Source organism: Crocodylus porosus, unplaced genomic scaffold (assembly GCF_001723895.1).
Source record: "Crocodylus porosus isolate Cpor-Errol unplaced genomic scaffold, CroPor_comp1, whole genome shotgun sequence".
In the NCBI taxonomy this organism is placed as follows: domain Eukaryota; kingdom Metazoa; phylum Chordata; order Crocodylia; family Crocodylidae; genus Crocodylus; species Crocodylus porosus.
In genome coordinates, this window is record NW_017728932.1 from 16,055,402 (window position 1) to 16,075,769 (window position 20,368).

Genomic DNA, 20,368 nt, shown 5'->3' on the forward strand with positions numbered 1-20,368 from the left:
GCAGGAACATATGCTCCATCTTCCCACCCTTACTGTCACAGCCACCAATCCTATAGAGCAAAACAACGGTGTACTTTCATACAAACAACCTGCTTTCCCTTTTTCTGGCTTCTTTCTCCTGAATTATTTCCTTGGCTGCAGTTTCCATCCTATCCCGGTGCTTTAAAGGATGATTTACACTCATCCTTGCCCAGAGGCATTTTTGGCTTTCTTTTAAAAGCAGGAGCAAAAAACACCCGAGAAAAGACCCTATCCCAAACTCCTCCCTTTCTAGGCTCCCAGGAGAATCTGGAGAATGCTCTTGGATCCCCAGCTGCACCTTCCTCTCTGCCTTCAAGTGCTGTACCCCGTTGCCTGTTGCTACGTTGCTGCCAAACCATTCAAAGCTCCCCAGTGCACAGCCAGCCCTGCTGTCAAAAGAAGAACACGGCACTTACCGCAGGCTGCAGCTCCACCCAAGAACTGCTGCTGCTCTGAGGAGGGGTTGCAACTGAGGTTGCAGAATTCGGCTAATTTCTCTGCGCCAAGTGAGTCAAAGGTGCAATCATTGGATGAGGGTTTAAAAAAAAAAAAACGAACTTCCCGGTGGGTAAGACTGGTGTTATCCCGGGAAGGAAATGATCTGCCTGTTAGCACTCCCTGTATGTGCTGATGAATCCATGGTCAGAGATTCAGCCTGCCTCCAGGGTAGCCGTGGACTGCAAACTGGCCTTCCAATTAAGTGAAAAATGACAGCATGATGAAGTTTTAGCAGGAAGTGACTAGATGGATCTCACAGAGAAAGAAAACCTCAACAGACAGCCAATGAGCGCCGTACTTCTCTATTGCAATGGCTGGCTGGCCACATCGTGAGTATAAACATACGTATCTATTAACCACTAGTTCCCCATGTGGCAGACCAGTTGAAGTTTTGCCACAAGAGCAGGCTCAGATCTGATGAAGCAGCTGGTTGGTTTTAGTGGAGACTCTTCTTGTAGTCTGCGGGTCTGCTCCCAGGTCTGTCACTAGGCTCAGGACTCAGTCAGCCCCGAGGACGGACAAGACTGTTACAAAACCATGTGCTACCAGGCGTTTCCAAGTGGTTGTTTTTCCACACATGGCTTCACGCCCCCCAAACTGTGATGAGGCTTAAATAAGAGCAAAAGGGAGTCAGCCTTACCACAACGTTAATGAACAAAGCCCAGAGAATCATCTGTCCGACACTGCTCCAGACAGTTGAACAGAGAGGTCCCAGTTCCCATGAGTCAGGGCACTCAGTGCCACCAGGACTGCAGTTCTGAGCAAGGCCCCTCACAGTGGTCAAAAACACCAGCCCAATTATTATTTTAATTTAGTTGGCTGAAGCCACATCTTTATAGGAATTCTCATTTCTTCTGTAAGCTTCTTCCTGGGAGGGGACTGACTCAGATACACCGTGATGGAGAGCGTCACTGGGGGATAGGACCATACCTACTTGCCATTTCAGGGTAATCACTGCTTGCCATTCTCACTGGAGGTGAGCCCAGGACTGGAATAACTTAGGGGTGGGGTGGGGGGGCATGCTGCAGGGCAAGAGTCAGGCGGGTTGGCAAAACATGGGGGAGAACAGAATAGCTAGGACAGAGTCAAGGCACAGGGGAAAGAACTCAGGTGGATCATTCCTGTTCATCTCCCTTCCTCTAGGGTGAACGGGGAATCTATTTCTTTCCCCTCACTTCACAGTCTGCATTACCCCATGCCAGACAGACCAGAAGTGGAAATGGTGAATGTGCGCAGCTGACATGACAGCAGTACCCACCTATGATTTCTCCCATCTAGGCCCCCCTCACCCAGTCTGTGGCACAAGAGTTCTGCTATGGGAAGAGAAACGTCACTAGACGCCACCCAGTTAGGGGAAGTTGCAGTGCAAGAATTGCCAGTGCAAACTGGAATGCAGGCCCCATAGCCAGATCAGCCCAGTAGTGAGGAGTTACCAGCAACGATACACTGCACATTCCCTAGCAGAGAGGTTCAGCCAACACCCAGCAACCTTTAAGTTCTCTCCCATCTTCCCCCAGCAGATTTTTTTTTTGACCATACTGCCAGAGGCCCAGAGACAGTCCACAGTAATCCTCTGCAGGCTCCGGGGGCCAAGCTACCAACCAAGGAACATCTGCCGTGCCCCCCCCAGCTAGAAGCTCTCTTTGGTGGAAGCAAGACACCTCTTTAGAAGCCATAGCGACATCCCATCTGCTCCATGTCTCAGTTTCTCAGATATCTGTGTGGACCTACGGGAAAAAATTAAGCTGATTTTGTAATGACAGGCTATTTTGGCTTCCTTTCCCTCAGTTGGGAATTGGCTGTGCTATACATTCCAAAAATAACAGACCCCAGCACAGAAATGTAAACAGTTTTGTATGAAGTAGCCTCCTACCTCTATGCTCTGTCCTGCTGAAAAAGAGCCACAGAATTGCATTCGGAGACTACTTTCTGTGCATCTGGCTTTAATAATAGACACAATGGAAGAGGCAGAGTGCAACAAGGCTGGGAATGGATTTTGCTAGCAATGGTTCCTCAAATCCCAAAGCTGCTGAAGAAGGATAAGAAAAGAAGTTTTTGGCACATGATTTTAAAGACAAATACTTTTTCAGCCATTGCAACACTGAGCATGTATAAACACCTACGCATGCAAGCACATACACACACAGAGACCGTTGCTGTAAATATTAGTTCCCTTTCACAGAAACGGAAGCAAGACATCAGGGTTATGTGACTTGCCCAAGTTTATATGAATCAGTGGCAGAACCGAGAACAAAACTGTCTTGATGCCCAGTGCTCTGGATACAGTCACCAGATTTGTCTGGGAGGAAGAGAAATTCTGCAAAAGTCTTCTCTGCCAAGCAACATACTTCTCCTTTGAAGAGGGGTCTCCAGGAAGAAGAGCTTCTTTTAGCCCATTATGTAAAGAAATGAACTGTTGTCAGAGACGTCTGACAATCTGGAAAGGGAGCGTGGGAATGCTCCTCTGCCTGGATGGGATCATTTTCGCAAAGGTCAGAGTTGTCATGCAAAGATCCCACATGAAAGTCCCCATCTTCCTTTTGTGAGTCTGAATGCCCACATACGACCAGCTGGCAGTTAAACCACATGACCAGGCTCTGCTCTGGGAAAAGGAAGTTAATTAGAGGGTTTGTTGTGTACTCAGTGCTCTGAGGGAGAAGAAGCAGCCCTGCATATGGTACTTGGCACCCAGCTCTTGATATATTATCAACATATAAATAATTATAATACAAGATAAAGCCTTTATTTAGGATCAGTGAGGAAGGATTGTGAAAAGACTAAACATAATGGAATTATTCTGCTATAATTCAGAGCCACAGGATAAACTAAACTCATGCAACTAATTATTATGACTAGTGCTTAGATATCCAGAGCTAGGCTTCCTGCGTGTTGTGGTTTTTCTTGTATAGTGCACAATAAGTCCTTATTCAACTAGTTGCAGTAAGGGAAGCCAGGAGTGAGACTCCCAATGGATGGGGAAAAGATGCTGACAATACTAGAAAGAAGCAAGAATCTGAAGTCTACCATGTGCCGTGCCCTCTCCCCAGCACACCCACCATCAACTGCAACAGAAGCAAGGAAGACACAGAAGTAAAGGCATATGCCAGGGCAGCACAAGACCACAAATACCTGTTTTAGTAGCATGCCATGGTAAGTACAGCAAGACTGTTATGTAGGTGCTCCCCCCAACAAAAATCATCATTCACTGGACATGGCAACCCCTACAAATGATTGTGAGAAGACCATCGCCCCAAGCCCCATTTGGATACAACATGTCCTGGTCATGCACAAATGAGACCTTACTACTGAAAAACAAAATCCCTACCCTGGGCCTGGATGGGGAGAAAGCTGGTGGGTGACAAAGATGACAGAAACAGCCTGGAGGAAGAAGAAAAGATGCAGCGTGAACCCTTCTAACAGTCCAACATTCATTCGTGTGAGACAAATGAGATTAGACCAGCAACTGGGACATGACATGAAAGTAAACCGTGAAGTAAAGGCTGCCATCAACCACCACTCTTAACAGGAGTCTGAGGGTTGGAGATCTTCTCTCATCTTAATAAGAGAACAGACAGGAGGGTTGGGGCTCGTGAAAGTAAACACTCTCCTTGTGGCCATCAGAACAGACTGACTGGTAGCTGCCTTGGTGAAGCCTGTTGTAGCAACAGGAAATAGCAACAGCTTGCCTGCTTTGGTGAAACAGTCTGAAGCAACGACTAGCAGATCAGGAACTCTGCGCTGGCTACAGAGTGCCCGAAGAGAGACTGAGAACTCACAGGTATGGCAGGATGAACGCGCTGAAAGTTGGGACATGTCTCGATGGGTCATGGCAGCCCAAGTTTGCATCTTGCTTATCCTGCCTCAGAGAGCAGTGGCTAAGTGATGGGTTCGTATTTCCCCAAGTCAACAGCACTGAGGAGGAGGGACGGTTTTCTGGGTAACATCCACCGGTGGGATGTGGGACAGAGTAGACTGTGCCTTCGGCTCACCCCATGCAGAGGTCTGGCTCCCTAGGGGCTCTGTTACATTACCTGTGCATTTCAGCTTCTGCCAAGTGCAGAGGCAAGTATGCTTTAGAACATAAAGGCAAAAAGCAAAAGAGCCAAAAGTCCCTTGGCTATTTTAAAAATACCCACAAGAGCCACATTTAAAAGGAAGAACCTGGGGCATAAATAATGTTTTGGGAATGAACTTACAAAGCAAGCAACAGCGGTTATCATCGAGGTCACTAATTCCACAACCTGTCTCCTGCAGTATCTGAGTTACATGTATATATGAGGCTTGAAGGATAAGGCCATTCCCCACGGACGTGTCTACTACCTCAATCTCCTCTTCCCTGACCTAAGGACTCTCAGTCCCTAGCTGGGAAGAATTCTAGGGCCCAAGCGAGTCTGGACTAACTGACTCCCCTCTGTGTACTGGGCAGGAGTGGAAAGATTTTACAATAAGGCTATTTGATGCTGTCCAGCAGCAGATGACAGAGAGCCACATCAATGTCTTCACAGACCTCTTGGAGGCAGAGAAGGCTTTTGTCCTGCAGAGAGCTGCCAGGGCCATTCAAAGAGGTAACTGCTTGGCAAATGGGAACTATCCAGCCCTCTTATTTTAGCTTTCCACCACCACACTTTCCTTTCATCTGAGTGCCTTGTTGTCTTGCAGAAATCATTAAGGTCTCCATTAATCTTTGGCCTCTTTCATAATATATATCTTGGCATGATACCATGCCCAGCTCTGTTATAACTGAATATCTGGAGTTTAGCTGGGTAGTAATCATGGCAGGACATGCTCATTTATAAACAGATTTAAATTCTAAGCTGGCACAGTAGCTTTTGCTAGTGACACCAAGGGCTTTTCTTGTATGCCTCAGATGGTGCACAGTAAGAGAAAATGCCAAAATGCAACCCCCTGGACGAGAGGATCTTGTAACTGTAGTCCTAATACAATCATTAGAAGTCTACATGCCCATCACCAAAGAGACACCCTTCCTATTTGCTGTCTTGGCTGCTGTCCCTTTATCCTGATTAGCACCGATAACAATCTTCTGATTGTTTCAGGAGACTTGTATAAAGCCATGATGTCTCAAATTAGTGCTTGCTTAAAGGAGCAGCTGTACAGTCAAGGAGCTCATGAGATGAGAGATGGTGATCATCTGAGAAGCAAGTCATCCCTGGTCTTGAGTCACATCAGGAACGGAGTGGTATGCTTTCTTGCCACTTTTTTCTAGGTTTATTTGCATGAAAACTGTTCAAAACTCAAACTAAAGAACTCATGTAATCTGCAGCAGTTCCAGCTGGATGAACCAGTTGGGCAAACTAAAGACAAAAGGTGTTCTTTTGTAGTCCTTCATCTATATTGCTAGTGGCAAGATATTTGCCAAGAACCCCAAATTGTGCTTTTGGCTAAAACTCTCATTTTAGGCCCCAAATTCTGTGTGTAGTCACGAATACAGGCATGTCAGTTCTGTATCTAGTGAGCTACACTTCAGCTTCTCCATCATTCTGCTCAGCAGAGATGATCAGTTCACCTCCCAGCTCACCTCCTTTGTTCTGCTTAGACAAAAGTCGATACCAGGCCGATAAGAAAACCTAGATTAACCATCCACCTTGTTCTAGGTGATTACTGATACAAAAAGCCTTCTTCTCACTAGGCTACCTACTGGGAACAGGTACGAGGTCTGCCTTTGTATGGCTCGTGTAAGAAAACTCTTTACTGAGCAGCTGCACTGCACACCAGGGCTCCAAGTCTTATAGAAGGGGGCATTTATTTTTGTGTTAGAAGGCATCAGTTTAGAATTGAGCTGCTTGCCCTGTTTTGCAGATGAATTTGTTGGAAGAAAGGTCAGAGCTAAAAGGGAAAATGCATGCTTTTCTCAACCAGCCTCTCCCTGCAGACTTCAGAAGGCTCACCTGAAGGCTCTACCTGTCTAATCCAAGAGGTATTCCATTTTTTTCAGTGGTTCTTGCTCTTGACCAGGCTTTGAGTACATTTGCAAACCTATGTACCCTAGGATTAACAGACACCCACAAACGCAAAGGATGGAGGACCTTGGGACTGCTGTTCACAGCCCCAATCATAAGTATAAAAAGTTCTATGTAGAGCTAATTATAAGAACCCAGTATTTTTTTCTTGGTCCACACGTGTCATTCTTTCAAATGACATGGTAGGAAGGGGTTCCTGGGAAGCCCATGAAGAAATTCTCCCAACAAACTCAAGTGAGAGCTGGAGTGACTTCCCTGCTTCATTCACCCCTGCTAGAGAGGACTTCTCTCTGGGGCTCACAGAATAATTGTGAAGATATCATCAGACATGATGTCTCATGCAGCTTGGTTATTACACACTTGTAAGTGTCAAATCTGATGCTTATCTGTTCCCTATGCACTTCCCCTGAAGACAATGGTCCTATGCAAACTATAGTTCAAAACTTTTTTAAAGCAAGCAAGCTTAAAGACACAGCAGGGCCCAGCAGTGTGACAAGAAGAAGCCTGGTAAATAATAGGAACCTTAAGAATAAAGTCCTCTGTCTTAAATTACAAATCATGGGTGGTGGTGGGGAATCAAACCCAACGTCTTCCCCATATGGTCCATTTTTTCCACAGTACGCCTAGACTATCTGTCTCAAGTCGCAGCAAATAAAGCTAAATCCCCAAAGGACTGGGAGATTTTCCTGAAGCCTCAGACTCTATTGTCCACTGAACCCACTTTTCAGCACCTGAAAGACAATGAAGGTAATGTTGCTTGTAGTTCTGTTGTCACTGATAATGGTTGCCTTTCCAGCCTGCATTTAGGAATGCACACAACACCAAGAAAGAGGAAAAGGGGATGAGGACAAAGACCCAGGAAAATGACTGATGTTTTAAATTTCAGTTGCAGTAAGGTGTTTGAGGAATGTCCTCTCCTATTATCATAAGCTTCAGGGCACAGCCACACATCTGCCTGATATGGAATACTTTCTACTGGTGCCTCTGTTGCAAGTTGTCCTAGACACTGCTCCTCCCATCCTATCCATGGACTCCATTTCTGCCCTTCTGGTGGAAGAGTTTATCACGTTCATGAACCTTCGACCTCGGTTTGTGAGACTCTCTTTCACCCAGGTAGAGTCAAATGCCTCTCACATTTCAGGGCCATCACTTTTCAGAGAAAGAGGCCAGTATCCAGACAGGCTTTGTCACTGCAGAGTCATCATCACTCCCGCTCTGCTCCCCTGCATGTATCTCTTGCTCTTCACTGCACCTCCCAGCACAGACTCCTGGCTCCTGAACTGATTTCCCCACCCTCAATCCTTCACACTGTCCATTCTGCCTGGGAACTACCTTGGAGCTGGCAGAAACCAAAACACAGGGCCCCTTCTAGGATAGCAAAAGAAGAAAGGGCAGCTGCAGACACAAGTGGTTAGAGCAGAGGTCTGGGAGTCAGGAAACCTACATTTAGAGAAGACTTCGCTAGCTTTGTGATCTTGCCCAAGTTATAACCTGCTCTCGTGCCTCTCCCACCCACAAAACGTGGAAAATAATTTCCACATCTGTAAATGCTCAGCTCTTTGGATGAAAAGTGCTATATGAGTGCAGAAGGGTATGTAATAAAAACAGTCCGGTCTCCAACTGAAACCACAGAACAGACAACAGGTACCAAATCCTGTAGACAGATGAAAGTGAAATGGTACATCCAGTCAAGTTATATAAAAACAGTATGAAGGCATTTCAGCTTGGGCTAGAGAGAGCAAAACTGATCATGCATTTCCTTAGTTCTGTGAAGCACCCATTAATAGCTTCAGAAATGACAGATACCAATAAGACATTGCGTCCCATTGTGTCCTTCCCTCAGCCCAATTTGCACTTCAATCTCTTACATGTTGTTTCTTTTTCTAGGATGCTGCTGGTACCAATGTTTTGGGGGAAATAAGCTCAGTGTTACATGAACAGGACAGGGACCTGACCAAAGTTATTCAGGGCATTTACAGTCAGTCAGGTAAGGTGGCTTGGTAGTAAAGTAAGGAGTACGATGTTACAACAACTTTCCATTTGCTTGGAGGGGAGACAAAACCTCATCTTCCTGGAGTTTGGGATTCAGAAGACAGGACATTCATTACTGCAAAGGAAAGCAGAGCTTTGCGTCAGATCCACTGCTGGTACATATCAGCACAGCTTCACTGGATCTGCCCTATCTGCATATACAGTAAAAACTCCGTTATCTGGCATCCCCTGGGAACGGGGAATTTTGATTAAGCAAATATTCTGGGTAATCAAATGTGCATTGTCTGGTGCACTCCCCAGTGTCAGTGTGCTGGGGGACAGGGAGGGGGGCCCTACACAGGTTGCTTTGCCCTGGGCCGTGGACCGAAGAAGTGGCAAAGAAAAACTCGGCTCCTGGCAGCGAAATGGGAAGGGCCCTCAGAAGCGGTACTTCGGTTTCACTTTGGCCGCATCCCTCAGATGCCGATTAATAGTTTTCTGGCTAACAAAGTGCCAGTTAACACAGCTTTTGCTGTATTTCTTAGGCTGTCTTATATGAAATAGTTCCTAGCTCATGACAAAACCAGTCTGTCAATCTCCATTTGAACTATCAGTCAAACTCAAACTCCAGCAGTTGTGCTGAACCAATTTCGAATAGAAGAGCTGTGTGCCTAAGGACCTGAATGTCTCTTTCATTGTGGTTTTGCAGAGGAAGCTCAAGAATTTTTGTTGAGAGCTGTGAAGCACATGCTCCAACCAGCCATCGGTACTCTCTCTGTGGGTAAGGCCGCGTCTGAGGTGCCTAAATGGGTCAGAAGCCCTTTCCTGGATTAACAGGACATGCTGCTCCTTTCACAGGCTACTTGAGCATGGATACATTACTGTATGTCTGGGACCAGCTAATAATTGGACTTGACCAGCCACCATACAACTGCTTCCTTGAATTCAGTGCAGTCTTCATCCTACTCCTTCGGGACTATCTGAAAACATGTCAGTCAGTAAGTGTCACTATTTCCTTACTCACATAAATTGCAGTCTCATGGGACCTCACTCCATGATAGTTTGTTTTATAAATCATCATATGGGGTAAGCTAAGAAGGCAAAGGCAGAGTGTTCAAAAACAAACAAGCTCAGCAGCAAAAGAGGGAACTGAGATATAACAGAAGTCCGTACCACAAAAACTTACAACTTCTGCAGACCCATTTTATTACAGCCTATTGCTCGATTCAGCCAGGCCAGGTGGAAGCAGCTCTGAAGACTCAAGGGCCAACCCTGTCTGTGCAAGAATTCCAAGACATGATCAGAAGACACTACTTCAAGGAACTCTACAGACAGCTGCACAAGGATGACAACGAGCCCTTCCCAGTCCATGACCCCACCCAAGGTGAGATCACATCCTGCACATGGCATTACACAAGAACTACACCTGACCAGGTGTCACTGAAGCAATTTCCTCAGCTAGATTCAAGCTGCCTTAGCGTGTAATGTGTCTTATTTGGTCCTGAATAATTTTACTGTTGTAACCATATGGGAGCATATGCAGACAGCCTAGAGTAGCAAAACTATCAGACTGCTGCACATCAGGGATCACTATAGGATGGTTTAGTCTTACCTGCATATGAGCCCAAATTATGTTTTCACCTTATTAATGAAGGGTGCTTCAGCAACTGTCAAATCCATACAATTCACTGACAGGATCATAACTGCCATAAGCAGAAGAAACAGAATACTACCATGCTTTAATGAGAGACACAGTATATTCAGTTTTCCAGACAAATGTTGCCTTTTCTATATATCCAAAAATAGCAGCCAAATGCTTTCACACTGAAAGGCTTATTCCAGGAAACACAAGAAAAAAAAAAACAAGTTTTCCTAGGGGAAGAGCACAATGGCTGAATCTCCCCTGTATAGGCTGTAGCTCTTCCAAAAACAAAGTGGCTGCCACCCTTAGCCTGAGGCATAGTTCTTACTGTGGAAATACTGTGTATCACAACTGCCCCACAGAAAGCCCATTTCTTGCTCTACAGAATCAATATAATACCAGCAGAGAAGAAGGTTGGTAAATTAATGGTCTGGACAGGACATCCTACTAATTCTGATGTCTGACATGAGAGCACAAGCTACCTGTACCCATTGTTAACATATTCCACAACACTACATACATCAAAAACTAGAAGTATGTATTAGCTATACATGTTTCTAGTTTTGTTGGAGAATTCTAAGACTAGGCAAATAAAAATAGCCTTGTTCAGCTGAAAAAGTACTTATTCTTCATAGAAACAGTATCAACAAACATCTGGACTTGTCTCATGAGAGGCTGTGGAGATGGATTCAGATCTCTGGCAGCCTCTGTGTGCTGTTTAGATGTCTGATAAATGCGGTGTTCTCACCAAAGCCTTTTGGTGCTTTTACCTCCAGCTTTGCCTCCCTGGAGCTACTTGTCTAGAGTAACAGTACCTCCAAGAACAAGACCTGAGGACAGGAGACAGGCAAAGTAATTCTCTCTTGGGTACATATTGCTTTCACGTTAGAGGCTGGGGTTTTTCTGACCACCACTCTGAATCATCTTTAGAGGGCATTAGATTAAGCCATACCAGGCCCATATACTTCTGCACATCAACTAATTTTTGTTTAGTAAATTGCAATGAAAAATGTTGAAAGTAGAAGGGGGAATTTAATTCTTTTTCCAGAAATCTTTGCATCACAAATCCAACAGTACCAATTGAAGAGTAAGCAAGCAAAGTGTACAAAAGTGAGTGTAGAGAAAGAGTAAAAACAGAACATTGTAGCATCACTGCTACCCTGTACAAATGTAAAACAAAAAGAAATCAGACTTTCATACTTTACAGTGGGGATTGAAGCAGAGGCACTACACCTCCAGGGAGCCTAAGGAAGCATGAACATTGGAGACCTCACTTATAGAACAAAAAAAGTCATATACCAGTAGTTTCCTAGCTGCCCTTTGAGTGGAGTTAAATTCCAGTTACGTACACAGCTTCTACCATTCAGTGAAGTCGCTCAGTCACCCTTTTCTCACTTTTTCCTTTGTACTAATATCTTTTCCTAGATGTAGTTGCTGCCAAAATACAATAATTGACCAAAACCTTTAGCATCATCCACTGGCAGCCTCCAATACTCAATGCAGTTAAGGTAACAAGCAAAACACCACCCCCTAACTGGCTTTGTCAGGCTTATGCTCTCTTCTGAGCAGACGACTAAGCTGAAGTCTGATTTTAGCACATTGCCCTGTTCAAAGTTGAGACCAGACAAACAATCAACAGTAGCAGGGGTGGAACCCACACGTATTTTGTAATGAACACCGTATGTTCTGGCCTGCAGGGAAGAGCATGAGATGGTCCAAAAGCAGCACAAGGAGAGACTGAAACATGAAGAAAGACTGCAGGAGTTGAGAGAGGAGGAAGAAAGGAGGTAAAAAGAAAAAATAAATCCCAGCCTTCCCAGATATGGAACTGTAACAACATAAACTATACTTAAACTATAAACTAGACTTAAAAGCATAAAAGAAAAAGAAGCCTTGAAAGTTTCATCATCTGAAATGACCTATTTAATAAAATTATAGGCAACAGGAGAGCAGACTGCTACAGCTGTTGGAAGAAACTAAAGGAACCTTTGAGGCCCAAAGGGTTTACCTGGAAGAACAACTAACACAGGTACTATCTAGAGAAAAGAGAAGATGAGGGGGTCCTGACTGTTGCAGGGTAGGAGCCACTCTGAAATTTTTATTTCCTTTTTGTACATCTTGGAGCAATAGCATAGCTTGGAAACAACAGTCCTTCTGCACTGATCCCTTCCTACAGACCTGCTAATTTTGAAGGATTCTAAAAGGCTTTACAGCTTGCAATAGATCTTTACCCTGTCACAAAACATGGTTCCTTTGCAGTGATACACAGCAGTCATTCTGTGCCAGTAGTCATTCTACACATAGAACATGAACCCAAGTATCAGCATGGAAAATATTTATTTGCTTGTTCGCCTCTAGCATTACAGCAGAATTTGTAGGGAGTTTTGCCTTCTATATTATTGCTGATAAACTAGATGTTAAACAACTTTTGCCATTTCACAAGGCTACTCATGGACTTCTACCATTTCAAATGATCTCTTTCAGGAGAAACAGCTGCGCTATGAAATGCAGAAGGTGGCAGAGGCCCAGATAAGTGGGCTGAAACATGAAATCAAAAAGCTCCAGAAGCAGCAAAGGGTAATCATGACGCTGAGTTTATTAAAAATGAGCTTAAAAATGGACCTTGCTTCTGCTATAGGCTTGTAAGATTTCACTGCAAACTCTCAAGACTACTTAGAAATAATTCTGCAAATAGATTTAATAGTCTGTTTCTCCTTTCCCACCATCAGCAGATACTTTGGAATGAAAATAGCATCCTTCACCAATGAGATTTTTGTTGCTCTCCACCTCACCTTTTAATCTGTGTTACACTGTGGCCATTTCCACAGCAAAAGAGAAGTGGTGCTGGCTCCTACCCTGGGGGTCTTTAAGAGGAGGCTGGATGTACACCTTGCTGGGGTCGTTTGACGCCAGTACTCTTTCCTGCCATGGCAGGGGGTCGGACTCAGTGATCTGCTCAGGTCCCTTCTGACCCTAGAAACTACGAAACTATAAGTGGTGACATTTGCTAACTGTCTGGGCTGTTCCAATTTGCACCCGTGTCATTTATGTTGTCTTGAATGCAAATGGAGAAGATGTACATAAATTAAATGAGCCTGGTGCAGCAGCTACAGCAGAAGGTTGGGAGTTCAGTGCTTCTCAAGCTTGTTGTGTCTTACTGTACAACTTTTGGCACATCCTAGAACTCTTTCATGCCTGCAAGGCCAGGATAATAATAATTATATATGGCACAGCCCACTGGAGTTATGCAGTTTAATGTTCACAAAGTATTTTAATATACCTGGGTGAACAGCCTTATAGAAGACTGCTTTGTAATAACATGCAAATTCATGCTTTTTCAACAACATTGCCAAAGGCAGGCTAGACCTGGCAGAGGTAGCTCAAGAGATTGTACATTCACTATGTTGGTGAGACACACAGAGGGGAAGGAATGCAAGTGTCTTTTGTATGAACCATTCCATCTGGTAGTCAAAAGCTGATCTTCCTCAGCCTTGACATAAGCCTTTGGGGAGAGACTTTACGAAGTCTGATCTCTAAAATACATTTTAAAACAAAACTTCTATTGTTTTTCTATTGTCTTTTCTGTTTCTCTTGTAGCTTTCCATGGATGATGCATGCTCTGTGGGAAGGTAAGACACTTTACAGTATGTCACCAAAGAGAATATTCCTGGAAGAGAAATTATCTTAGCCAAAATGCCCTCCCCATGACATTTCATAATTGTTTTGTAATGCACCAAAGTGCTAATACTGACAAAAATCTCAGTTGCCCTCCCTCTTTTGGCACAATACAATGTGGACAATATTTGAACCATTTCAGTCAGCTGTTTCTAGAAAAATTCTAGAAATAGAAATTCTAGAAGTATGTTATGTAAAAGAGGGGAAGATCCCTTGAAGTGACATAGCAGTTACCAGCCCTCTTTCAAACTGCAAACCCTGGGTAGAAACTTTGTTGAAATGGAACATGCCTGTATAATACATGAGAAAGGACCTTTCCTCTCTTACAGCCTCATAACACCCACGCCTTCACGGCAGTCACTGACCCCGTTACATCCTGCACCTTCCCCACTACAACCAACACCTCCTAAAGATTAGTGTATGTTACATGTTCACACACTCCTATCACATACATCAAACAGGCTTTGATGGAGACATGGAGGATTCCCCAACAGAAAAAAAAATGATCAGCTTTTACTTTTATATTGATAATACCCCACATTCCAGCTTGCACCATTTCCAACTAAAAACTGGGCTTCCTCCAATATCATTAATCACTTGGTTGGAGGAGTTTGCTTTAGAAGACAGTCCACTAGGGACTGACAATGCTCGGCTGGGGAACTCATTGCCACAGACTTATTCATGAAGCCAAGAGCTTGTTGCAATTATTTAAAAAGGAGCAAGGTATGTGTATAGATAATGAGATCATCCACAGTTACACGAGGCAGAGTAAAAGAATATATGAAATGTAAACCTTCATGGTTCATGGTATCAACCGGCCACTAACTGACCACCTCTTGGAGTTTCTTAGAAATCTTTTTTCCACCAGGGTTGAGTCTCATTATTTAGCTCTCAAAAAATTTTTAAGAACTTATTCCTGATCTGGAGGAGGTGACAGTCTCCGTTTTACCCTCTCATATAGTTACAAGTGGGATGTCCAGAAACATAGAAATTCGTGGGAAAACAGCAAAAACGGTGACGTTGGATCTGCTTGAACAGATAATGCAGGCTGCAAATGCAAGTAAGTGTTTCCTGAGAAGCCTGGAATCAAGCAGTCTCCTAAGCACCTTGTGATTATTCATGTGAATTCTCATTTTAACAATACAAGGTAGTTTTCTGAAATGATGAGTATAATGTTTTATGTATTGGGACATAATAAAGAAGGGTTACTTACTGGCGATCTGGTATTTATGTGTATTCCTTCCATGCAGAACCAATCCTCACAGCAGTGGTTGTAGCAGCCATGGCCTCAGGCACACTTATGTGCATGTTAAAATTATAAAAATAATTCTTCAGCATGGGTGTCAGGTACATCACTGCTTCTGACAAATCCTGTAAAGGTCACTATACTGGAATAAAAAAACCTGACTTTTAAACTACTTACTCCATTGAAACTTAGGATAATAAGCATTTTTAATACGAGTGTTCTATAAACACCACCCTGAATGACTGAATTTTGGAAGCGGGACCCCTTAGGGAGGGATTTGGTATAATGCATTTGTGGAATCTTTCAAATGTTCTGTTGTTACTGGTGACCACGAGTGCCAGATTAAAATTATTTTTTTAAAGAATCAGTTATTAGTAATTATATTTTCATGTCAGGATGGGGCCCGATCCTTACAAAGTTCCATCTAATACCAGCATTACATTGTGGTCTCTAAAGACTTCATAATTTGTAGTTTTCAGGGTCAATCCGCTCCTAATTTGGGTATCTACAGTCTATCTTTAATCTACATACATGCTTCTATTGTCATAGGAATAATCAGGTTACTATAGTACATTGACAAAAAAAAAAAAAAAAAGGCTACCTGGACATATCTTTGCTCTTATAGTTGTGTTGATTTCTGACTGGCTAACCAGGGGAAGGATTTATAAAGTAGAGGATGTTTTCCCCAACTGTTTGCATGTTGGTGTGAGATTCTGATGCTGAGCAGTGCTCCATAGAAAAAAAGACCCCTGGTTGTCCCAAACAGCACTTCCTCAAGTTCTCCTTTCCCAGCAGTGTCTCTGAAGTATATTCCAGAGGAACCATTAATACCATCAGACTGAGAGAAAAATTACTTTTCCAAATTAATTTTTTTGCTTGAATTATCCTTTGTCTCTATATTTACATCCTGTTGAATGAATATTGCAATGAAAAAGCGGTGAACAAAACAAACACCAGAGGTAGGTTTTTTTGTATAAAGTAGCACTTGTGTCGCAACAGTGCCATCCTGTGGCTAAGGTTGAAATTGCTTCTAAGAAACTAGCCCCCTCCTTGTCAAGTCAGTCCTCTTTCGGTCAGCTGTCTGGTACCATGTAAACCTGTTGCACAGTCAGGTTGTTGGCAGCTAAACCAGCACCCCCACCTAGGCTAGCCTGGGTGAAGAGGGTGCGTGGACATCGGGCAGGACTGAAAACAAGACCTGTCAAAGGACAGATGAGCTCCCTGTGAGCCAACAACCACCCATACTTGGAGAGGAGATGGGCACCACCAGGTCACTCTGCCAGAAGAATCACCAGAGATGCAAAGCAACTCAACCAACCTATGAGGGTTGCCACGGCATCTAAGATGCCCTTACACTCACAGCAGCCTTGGGACTGACTTGACTTAAAGAAACTGATTCTAAGGGGAGATATCCAGGCATACATGCGATTAAGCAAAGGCAATTGCAGACATGCTATGAGAATATTTTCCAACTACTGCTTATTGGTAGTTTCTTAGTGGTTATGACATCTTGTCTAGTTTAAAAGGACCAGTACCAAATAGTTTGTCAAACATGCACTTATATTTCATAAGTGTAATTTAAAATTGTTCAAAAGTTTGCTATCTAAGTTTGCCCAGCATCTAACTGCAACTTTTGTTTGGAACTTTCAGTTGTTAATGGACATAATGCAGCCGAGGAAGGCTCTCTGAATGCAGCTACCAAAGAACAGCTTTGGAACTACAGCCAGGATTGCAAGACTGCAGAGGTATTTCAGATGCTTACTTCCCATTCTCTCTCCTCTTAGAGCCATTGGGATGTAGATTCATTGCAGCAATGAAGAACGCTGCTTTCACACTGTTTTTCATACATGACTTCTGCAAAAGATGAACTGATACAGCCTTTCAGTAATTGTATCGTGTCACTCACACTTGGTCTGTTCAAGAGTTGCACCTGTTTAACTCAAGGGGGTTTTAAAACTGATTTTGCAAAATCTATTTAATACTTAGGACTTTTAAAAATCAATTTCAACCTGATTTACAGTGGTTTAACTTGCACCTGTAAATTCACAGGTGCAAACTAAACCAGCACGAGCATTTCTAACCCCATATAATCGCCCCCATGCAGGGATTAATGAAGTTTTAACTAGATAATTTTTAAGTGAAACTTGGGCAATTTACATGTGCAGAAAAACCCACTGAGTAAATGAGTCCTGAAAGAGTTTAAGTGGGCTGTCCTACAGAGGATGGACTGACCATCTGGGGACTGCAGGGAAGGACTCACTAACATTAAGGTTTCAAAACAGAGATTTAAAGAAAATGCAGTGTAAATACCACAGTGGAAAGGAAGTAAAACATAGACACTGATACCAAGAAAGTGGACCACATGAAGGCTCATCCAGCAAAGTAACAGTGTAAGGTTGTTTTAACTTTCCACGTTACTAATACTTCAACAGTTTTGCATTATGGGAATAATGATTGAAGAAAGAATTAATGAGAAAAAATTCCCTTTAAACCAACAGGGCCATTAATGTACAAGAGGAGATGGGGCTGCTATTTTTAAGAGCATGGTTAAGAACCATACTACTATCAAAATTTTAAATGTATATTTTGGAGCAATTACAGATAGTAAAAATCACACACATATCAAGGCTGTATCACTATGCAACTCTTTGCAGGTGTCATTTTGAATTTGGTGCAATGTACTAAGAAAACAATACCATCTCTAACATAGGAACTGTCTTCTTCTTCCCCCACCTTTTTAACAGATTGAAGTATTTGGTCACCAGATAAGCAGAGAAGATATAGAAAAGATTCCAGACCCCAGAAGAAAGGAACTGAAACCGAAGTTATCTGGCACTATCGGAAGAAATAGAGGCCCGTCACAAAGCCCAGCTTGCAGTAGGAAAAGGGATGTTACCAGACTCCGTCATCTATATGTGATACAAGTACTTGAAATTTAAGGGTTGTAACAAATCCCAGAACATTTAGTTGCATTACAGTCTGCTAATTCATTGTACCATACTGGTGGACTCTAAAGATAATTAATCATTTATTTAGGGGGTGGGTTGGTGGCTCTGGTCATCTGGTGCCCGCTATTGTAAAACCATTTTCAGTTCCTTATAACTTTGCGTATGCGTGTAATTTTCAAGACCTAACAGAAGCTGCAGACACAGGCTTTTTGACAGGAATCTCCTACCAACATATAGCCATTATAGCTAATACTGTTATGTTGTGTAGTATTTTTCACCAATGGTTATCAAAACGCTTTAACAAGGGAATACATCATTCCTGTTCTACTTACAGGGCCAAGATGGTAAAGTAGTCAGTCCAGGTCCACACAGTAAATCAGGTACAAGAACAGGGAATATTAACTCAGGTTTTATTAGAATACTATAAATGCAAAAGATTCTGTGTATGGCTCTGGTGGTGTATTATACTATTCCTATATCAAGTAAACCTTCCTACCAGACACAGCAAGTAATTAGAACTGCTGGCTCCAATAAGGAAACTGACATTTTAGAAGAAAGTATTTTCAGGCTGCCTGCACTCTAGGGTTATGCAGCTGCTTTAAGAATGGCAGCAATATGACAACTAGGCCTCTAGCATAGATGCAAGCACTACCAGCAGTTTTTCTGATACCCAAGCTATATTTGTTATAAGCTGATTTTTTCCACATCCCTCCTCAGAAGCTTAAGGGCTGAGCGTAGAATACTCCATTTAAATCTACAGAATAACATTCAAGGCATGTTATCTTCAAGCAAGCTGCTTGTGAAATATGATAAAAATCTAACATGCAAGAGCTTTAATTTCAACTATTCCTTCAGCCTCATTCAGGCTTTGACTAATGGCCAGAATTTGAAATATTATGCATAACAGGTGATAACCCACTGGCCCAATGTAATTTCTTGCTCTCCTATAATTATAGGAGAGTTTTTATGGGAAGGACTTTAAGTAACTTAAAGTACAATGAATGTTTGATATAGAACCCAGTTAAAAAGGTTAGAGTGAAGTCAATCTTTTGCATACTTTGAAAAAAATATCCAATGGCATGAAAAGTTAAACCAGTAAGCTCCCTTTAACCAGCCATCCCCCCCATGGCTATGGGGTTGGGGGGATGCCCCCCACTCCCTCCAGAAAAATCTACCTAGATTTGTGTTGAGCATTAACAAGCAGCAATCAATACTCAAATCGGTTTACTAGTGTTCTGTAGGTAGACTATGCCACCAACTTGCATTCCTTTCCTATAATCCTCTCTGCCCTTTTAAAGAATACATTTTTAGAGCTGGATGCGTCAAATCTCAAGAATGGAAGCCAGTAAAAGCTACTGACACTGACTAAAGGAAGATGTTTCATTTCCTTGGCAGTGGGAACATTCCATTACAAACAGTCCCTCTTTATGCATGAAGAGTAAAAATTCAAACTGCTGTCTTGGATGTAAAAAGGCATGTTAAAAGATGCCTTTTGGTTCTCTAGTCATGATAGCCTATAGCAAATTTGCTAGTAAGGATCCTGCCTAGCAATTAAACAAGGAAGAATGAGAGGCAAGTTTCTTGCCTTCTCCATTCTCCCTTCCACTTTCCCCTCTTCTCCCACTCCCCCCCACCCCCAAGAGAGAGAACACCAATTTCCCAATAATTGTTCATAAACATTTATTTTTACCAATATACAGCAAGACAAAACACTTGCAACAGATCTTTATTAGCTTGACACAAACCTCAGCAGTAACTTAAGCTTGCATTTAACTTACAATATTAAGACATGGAAGAACTACAGTGCAAAACACAAACAATATTGCAGAACCCTGTAGGGCAAGATTCACAGTAACTAACAGCCACCCCTGAGACGCAGCACCAGGTGCAGGGTGGATTCCTTCTGGATGTTGTAGTCAGACAGGGTGCGGCCATCTTCCAGCTGCTTGCCAGCAAAGATCAGCCTCTGCTGGTCAGGGGGAATGCCTTCTTTGTCCTGGATCTTAGCCTTCACATTCTCAATGGTGTCACTGGGCTCCACCTCCAGGGTGATGGTCTTGCCAGTCAGGGTCTTCACAAAGATCTGCATATTGAACTGTAGCAAGAGAATCACAAGCCTTCCGGTTAGCTCACTCAGAAAATGTGAAAGAGAGACTACACAATGAGTAGTTCCTTATCAGCCATGCTACATGTCATTTCAAACAGAAAAGACCCAAGGAACTGCTTTTTCTTTCTACATAAAGGACAAACAACCTCCCCCCTTCTTTATTTTTTTTTGTAAAATTTCCTCAGCCCCCACAAACCACCCCCCTCATTAGTGTTTAACCCCAAACCTGCTTTCTCTCTCAGGAGAGATTTTTCCTAAAGCTTCCTCATGTTTCTCCCCCCC

The 20,368-nt window shown here is 43.1% G+C and overlaps 3 protein-coding genes across 6 annotated transcripts in view; 1 reads left to right on the forward strand and 2 right to left on the reverse strand.

Annotated features, from left to right (window-relative positions):
- The window catches only part of TRPV2 (transient receptor potential cation channel subfamily V member 2), a 9,775-nt gene extending 8,940 nt beyond the window's left edge, over positions 1 to 835 (reverse strand). The window contains exon 1 of the mRNA XM_019545318.1: positions 438 to 835. The gene's annotated coding sequence lies outside the window, so the exon portion shown is untranslated. The remainder of the gene's footprint in view (positions 1 to 437) is intronic.
- A 3,317-nt stretch (positions 836 to 4,152) lies between these two features.
- On the forward strand, positions 4,153 to 19,038 carry LOC109317212. Of its 4 annotated transcripts, none has more exons than XM_019545754.1 (19): positions 4,154 to 4,297; positions 4,946 to 5,084; positions 5,574 to 5,716; positions 6,337 to 6,454; positions 7,116 to 7,244; positions 7,384 to 7,610; positions 8,385 to 8,484; positions 9,178 to 9,249; positions 9,327 to 9,466; positions 9,699 to 9,852; positions 10,887 to 10,962; positions 11,808 to 11,897; positions 12,049 to 12,139; positions 12,595 to 12,687; positions 13,708 to 13,739; positions 14,115 to 14,197; positions 14,747 to 14,845; positions 16,682 to 16,776; positions 17,776 to 19,038. In XM_019545754.1, exons 6-19 carry the CDS (start codon positions 7,458 to 7,460, stop codon positions 17,968 to 17,970), a joined length of 1,473 nt encoding a protein of 490 aa, XP_019401299.1. In that variant the 5' UTR covers positions 4,154 to 4,297; positions 4,946 to 5,084; positions 5,574 to 5,716; positions 6,337 to 6,454; positions 7,116 to 7,244; positions 7,384 to 7,457; the 3' UTR covers positions 17,971 to 19,038. The 4 variants fall into 4 exon arrangements, with proteins under 4 accessions (XP_019401302.1, XP_019401299.1, XP_019401301.1 ...); XM_019545756.1 differs by having other exon boundaries at positions 5,025 to 5,084; XM_019545755.1 differs by lacking the exon at positions 7,116 to 7,244.
- Positions 19,039 to 19,689: 651 nt separating this feature from the next.
- Positions 19,690 to 20,090, reverse strand: LOC109317214 (ubiquitin). The gene has a single exon (XM_019545760.1). It carries the CDS (start codon positions 20,066 to 20,068, stop codon positions 19,835 to 19,837), a length of 234 nt encoding a protein of 77 aa, XP_019401305.1. The 5' UTR covers positions 20,069 to 20,090; the 3' UTR covers positions 19,690 to 19,834.
- Between the last annotated feature and the right edge of the window lie 278 nt (positions 20,091 to 20,368).

Coding starts and splice junctions, on each gene's coding strand:
- LOC109317212 (XM_019545754.1), top strand. CDS start 7,458: ATGGAATACTTTCTACTGGTGCCTCTGTTGCAAGTTGTCCTAGACACT. Junction 8,485..9,177: donor GGGCATTTACAGTCAGTCAG/GTAAGGTGGCTT, acceptor GTGGTTTTGCAG/AGGAAGCTCAAGAATTTTTG. Junction 16,777..17,775: donor AGGATTGCAAGACTGCAGAG/GTATTTCAGATG, acceptor CCTTTTTAACAG/ATTGAAGTATTTGGTCACCA.
- LOC109317214 (XM_019545760.1), bottom strand. CDS start 20,068: ATGCAGATCTTTGTGAAGACCCTGACTGGCAAGACCATCACCCTGGAG.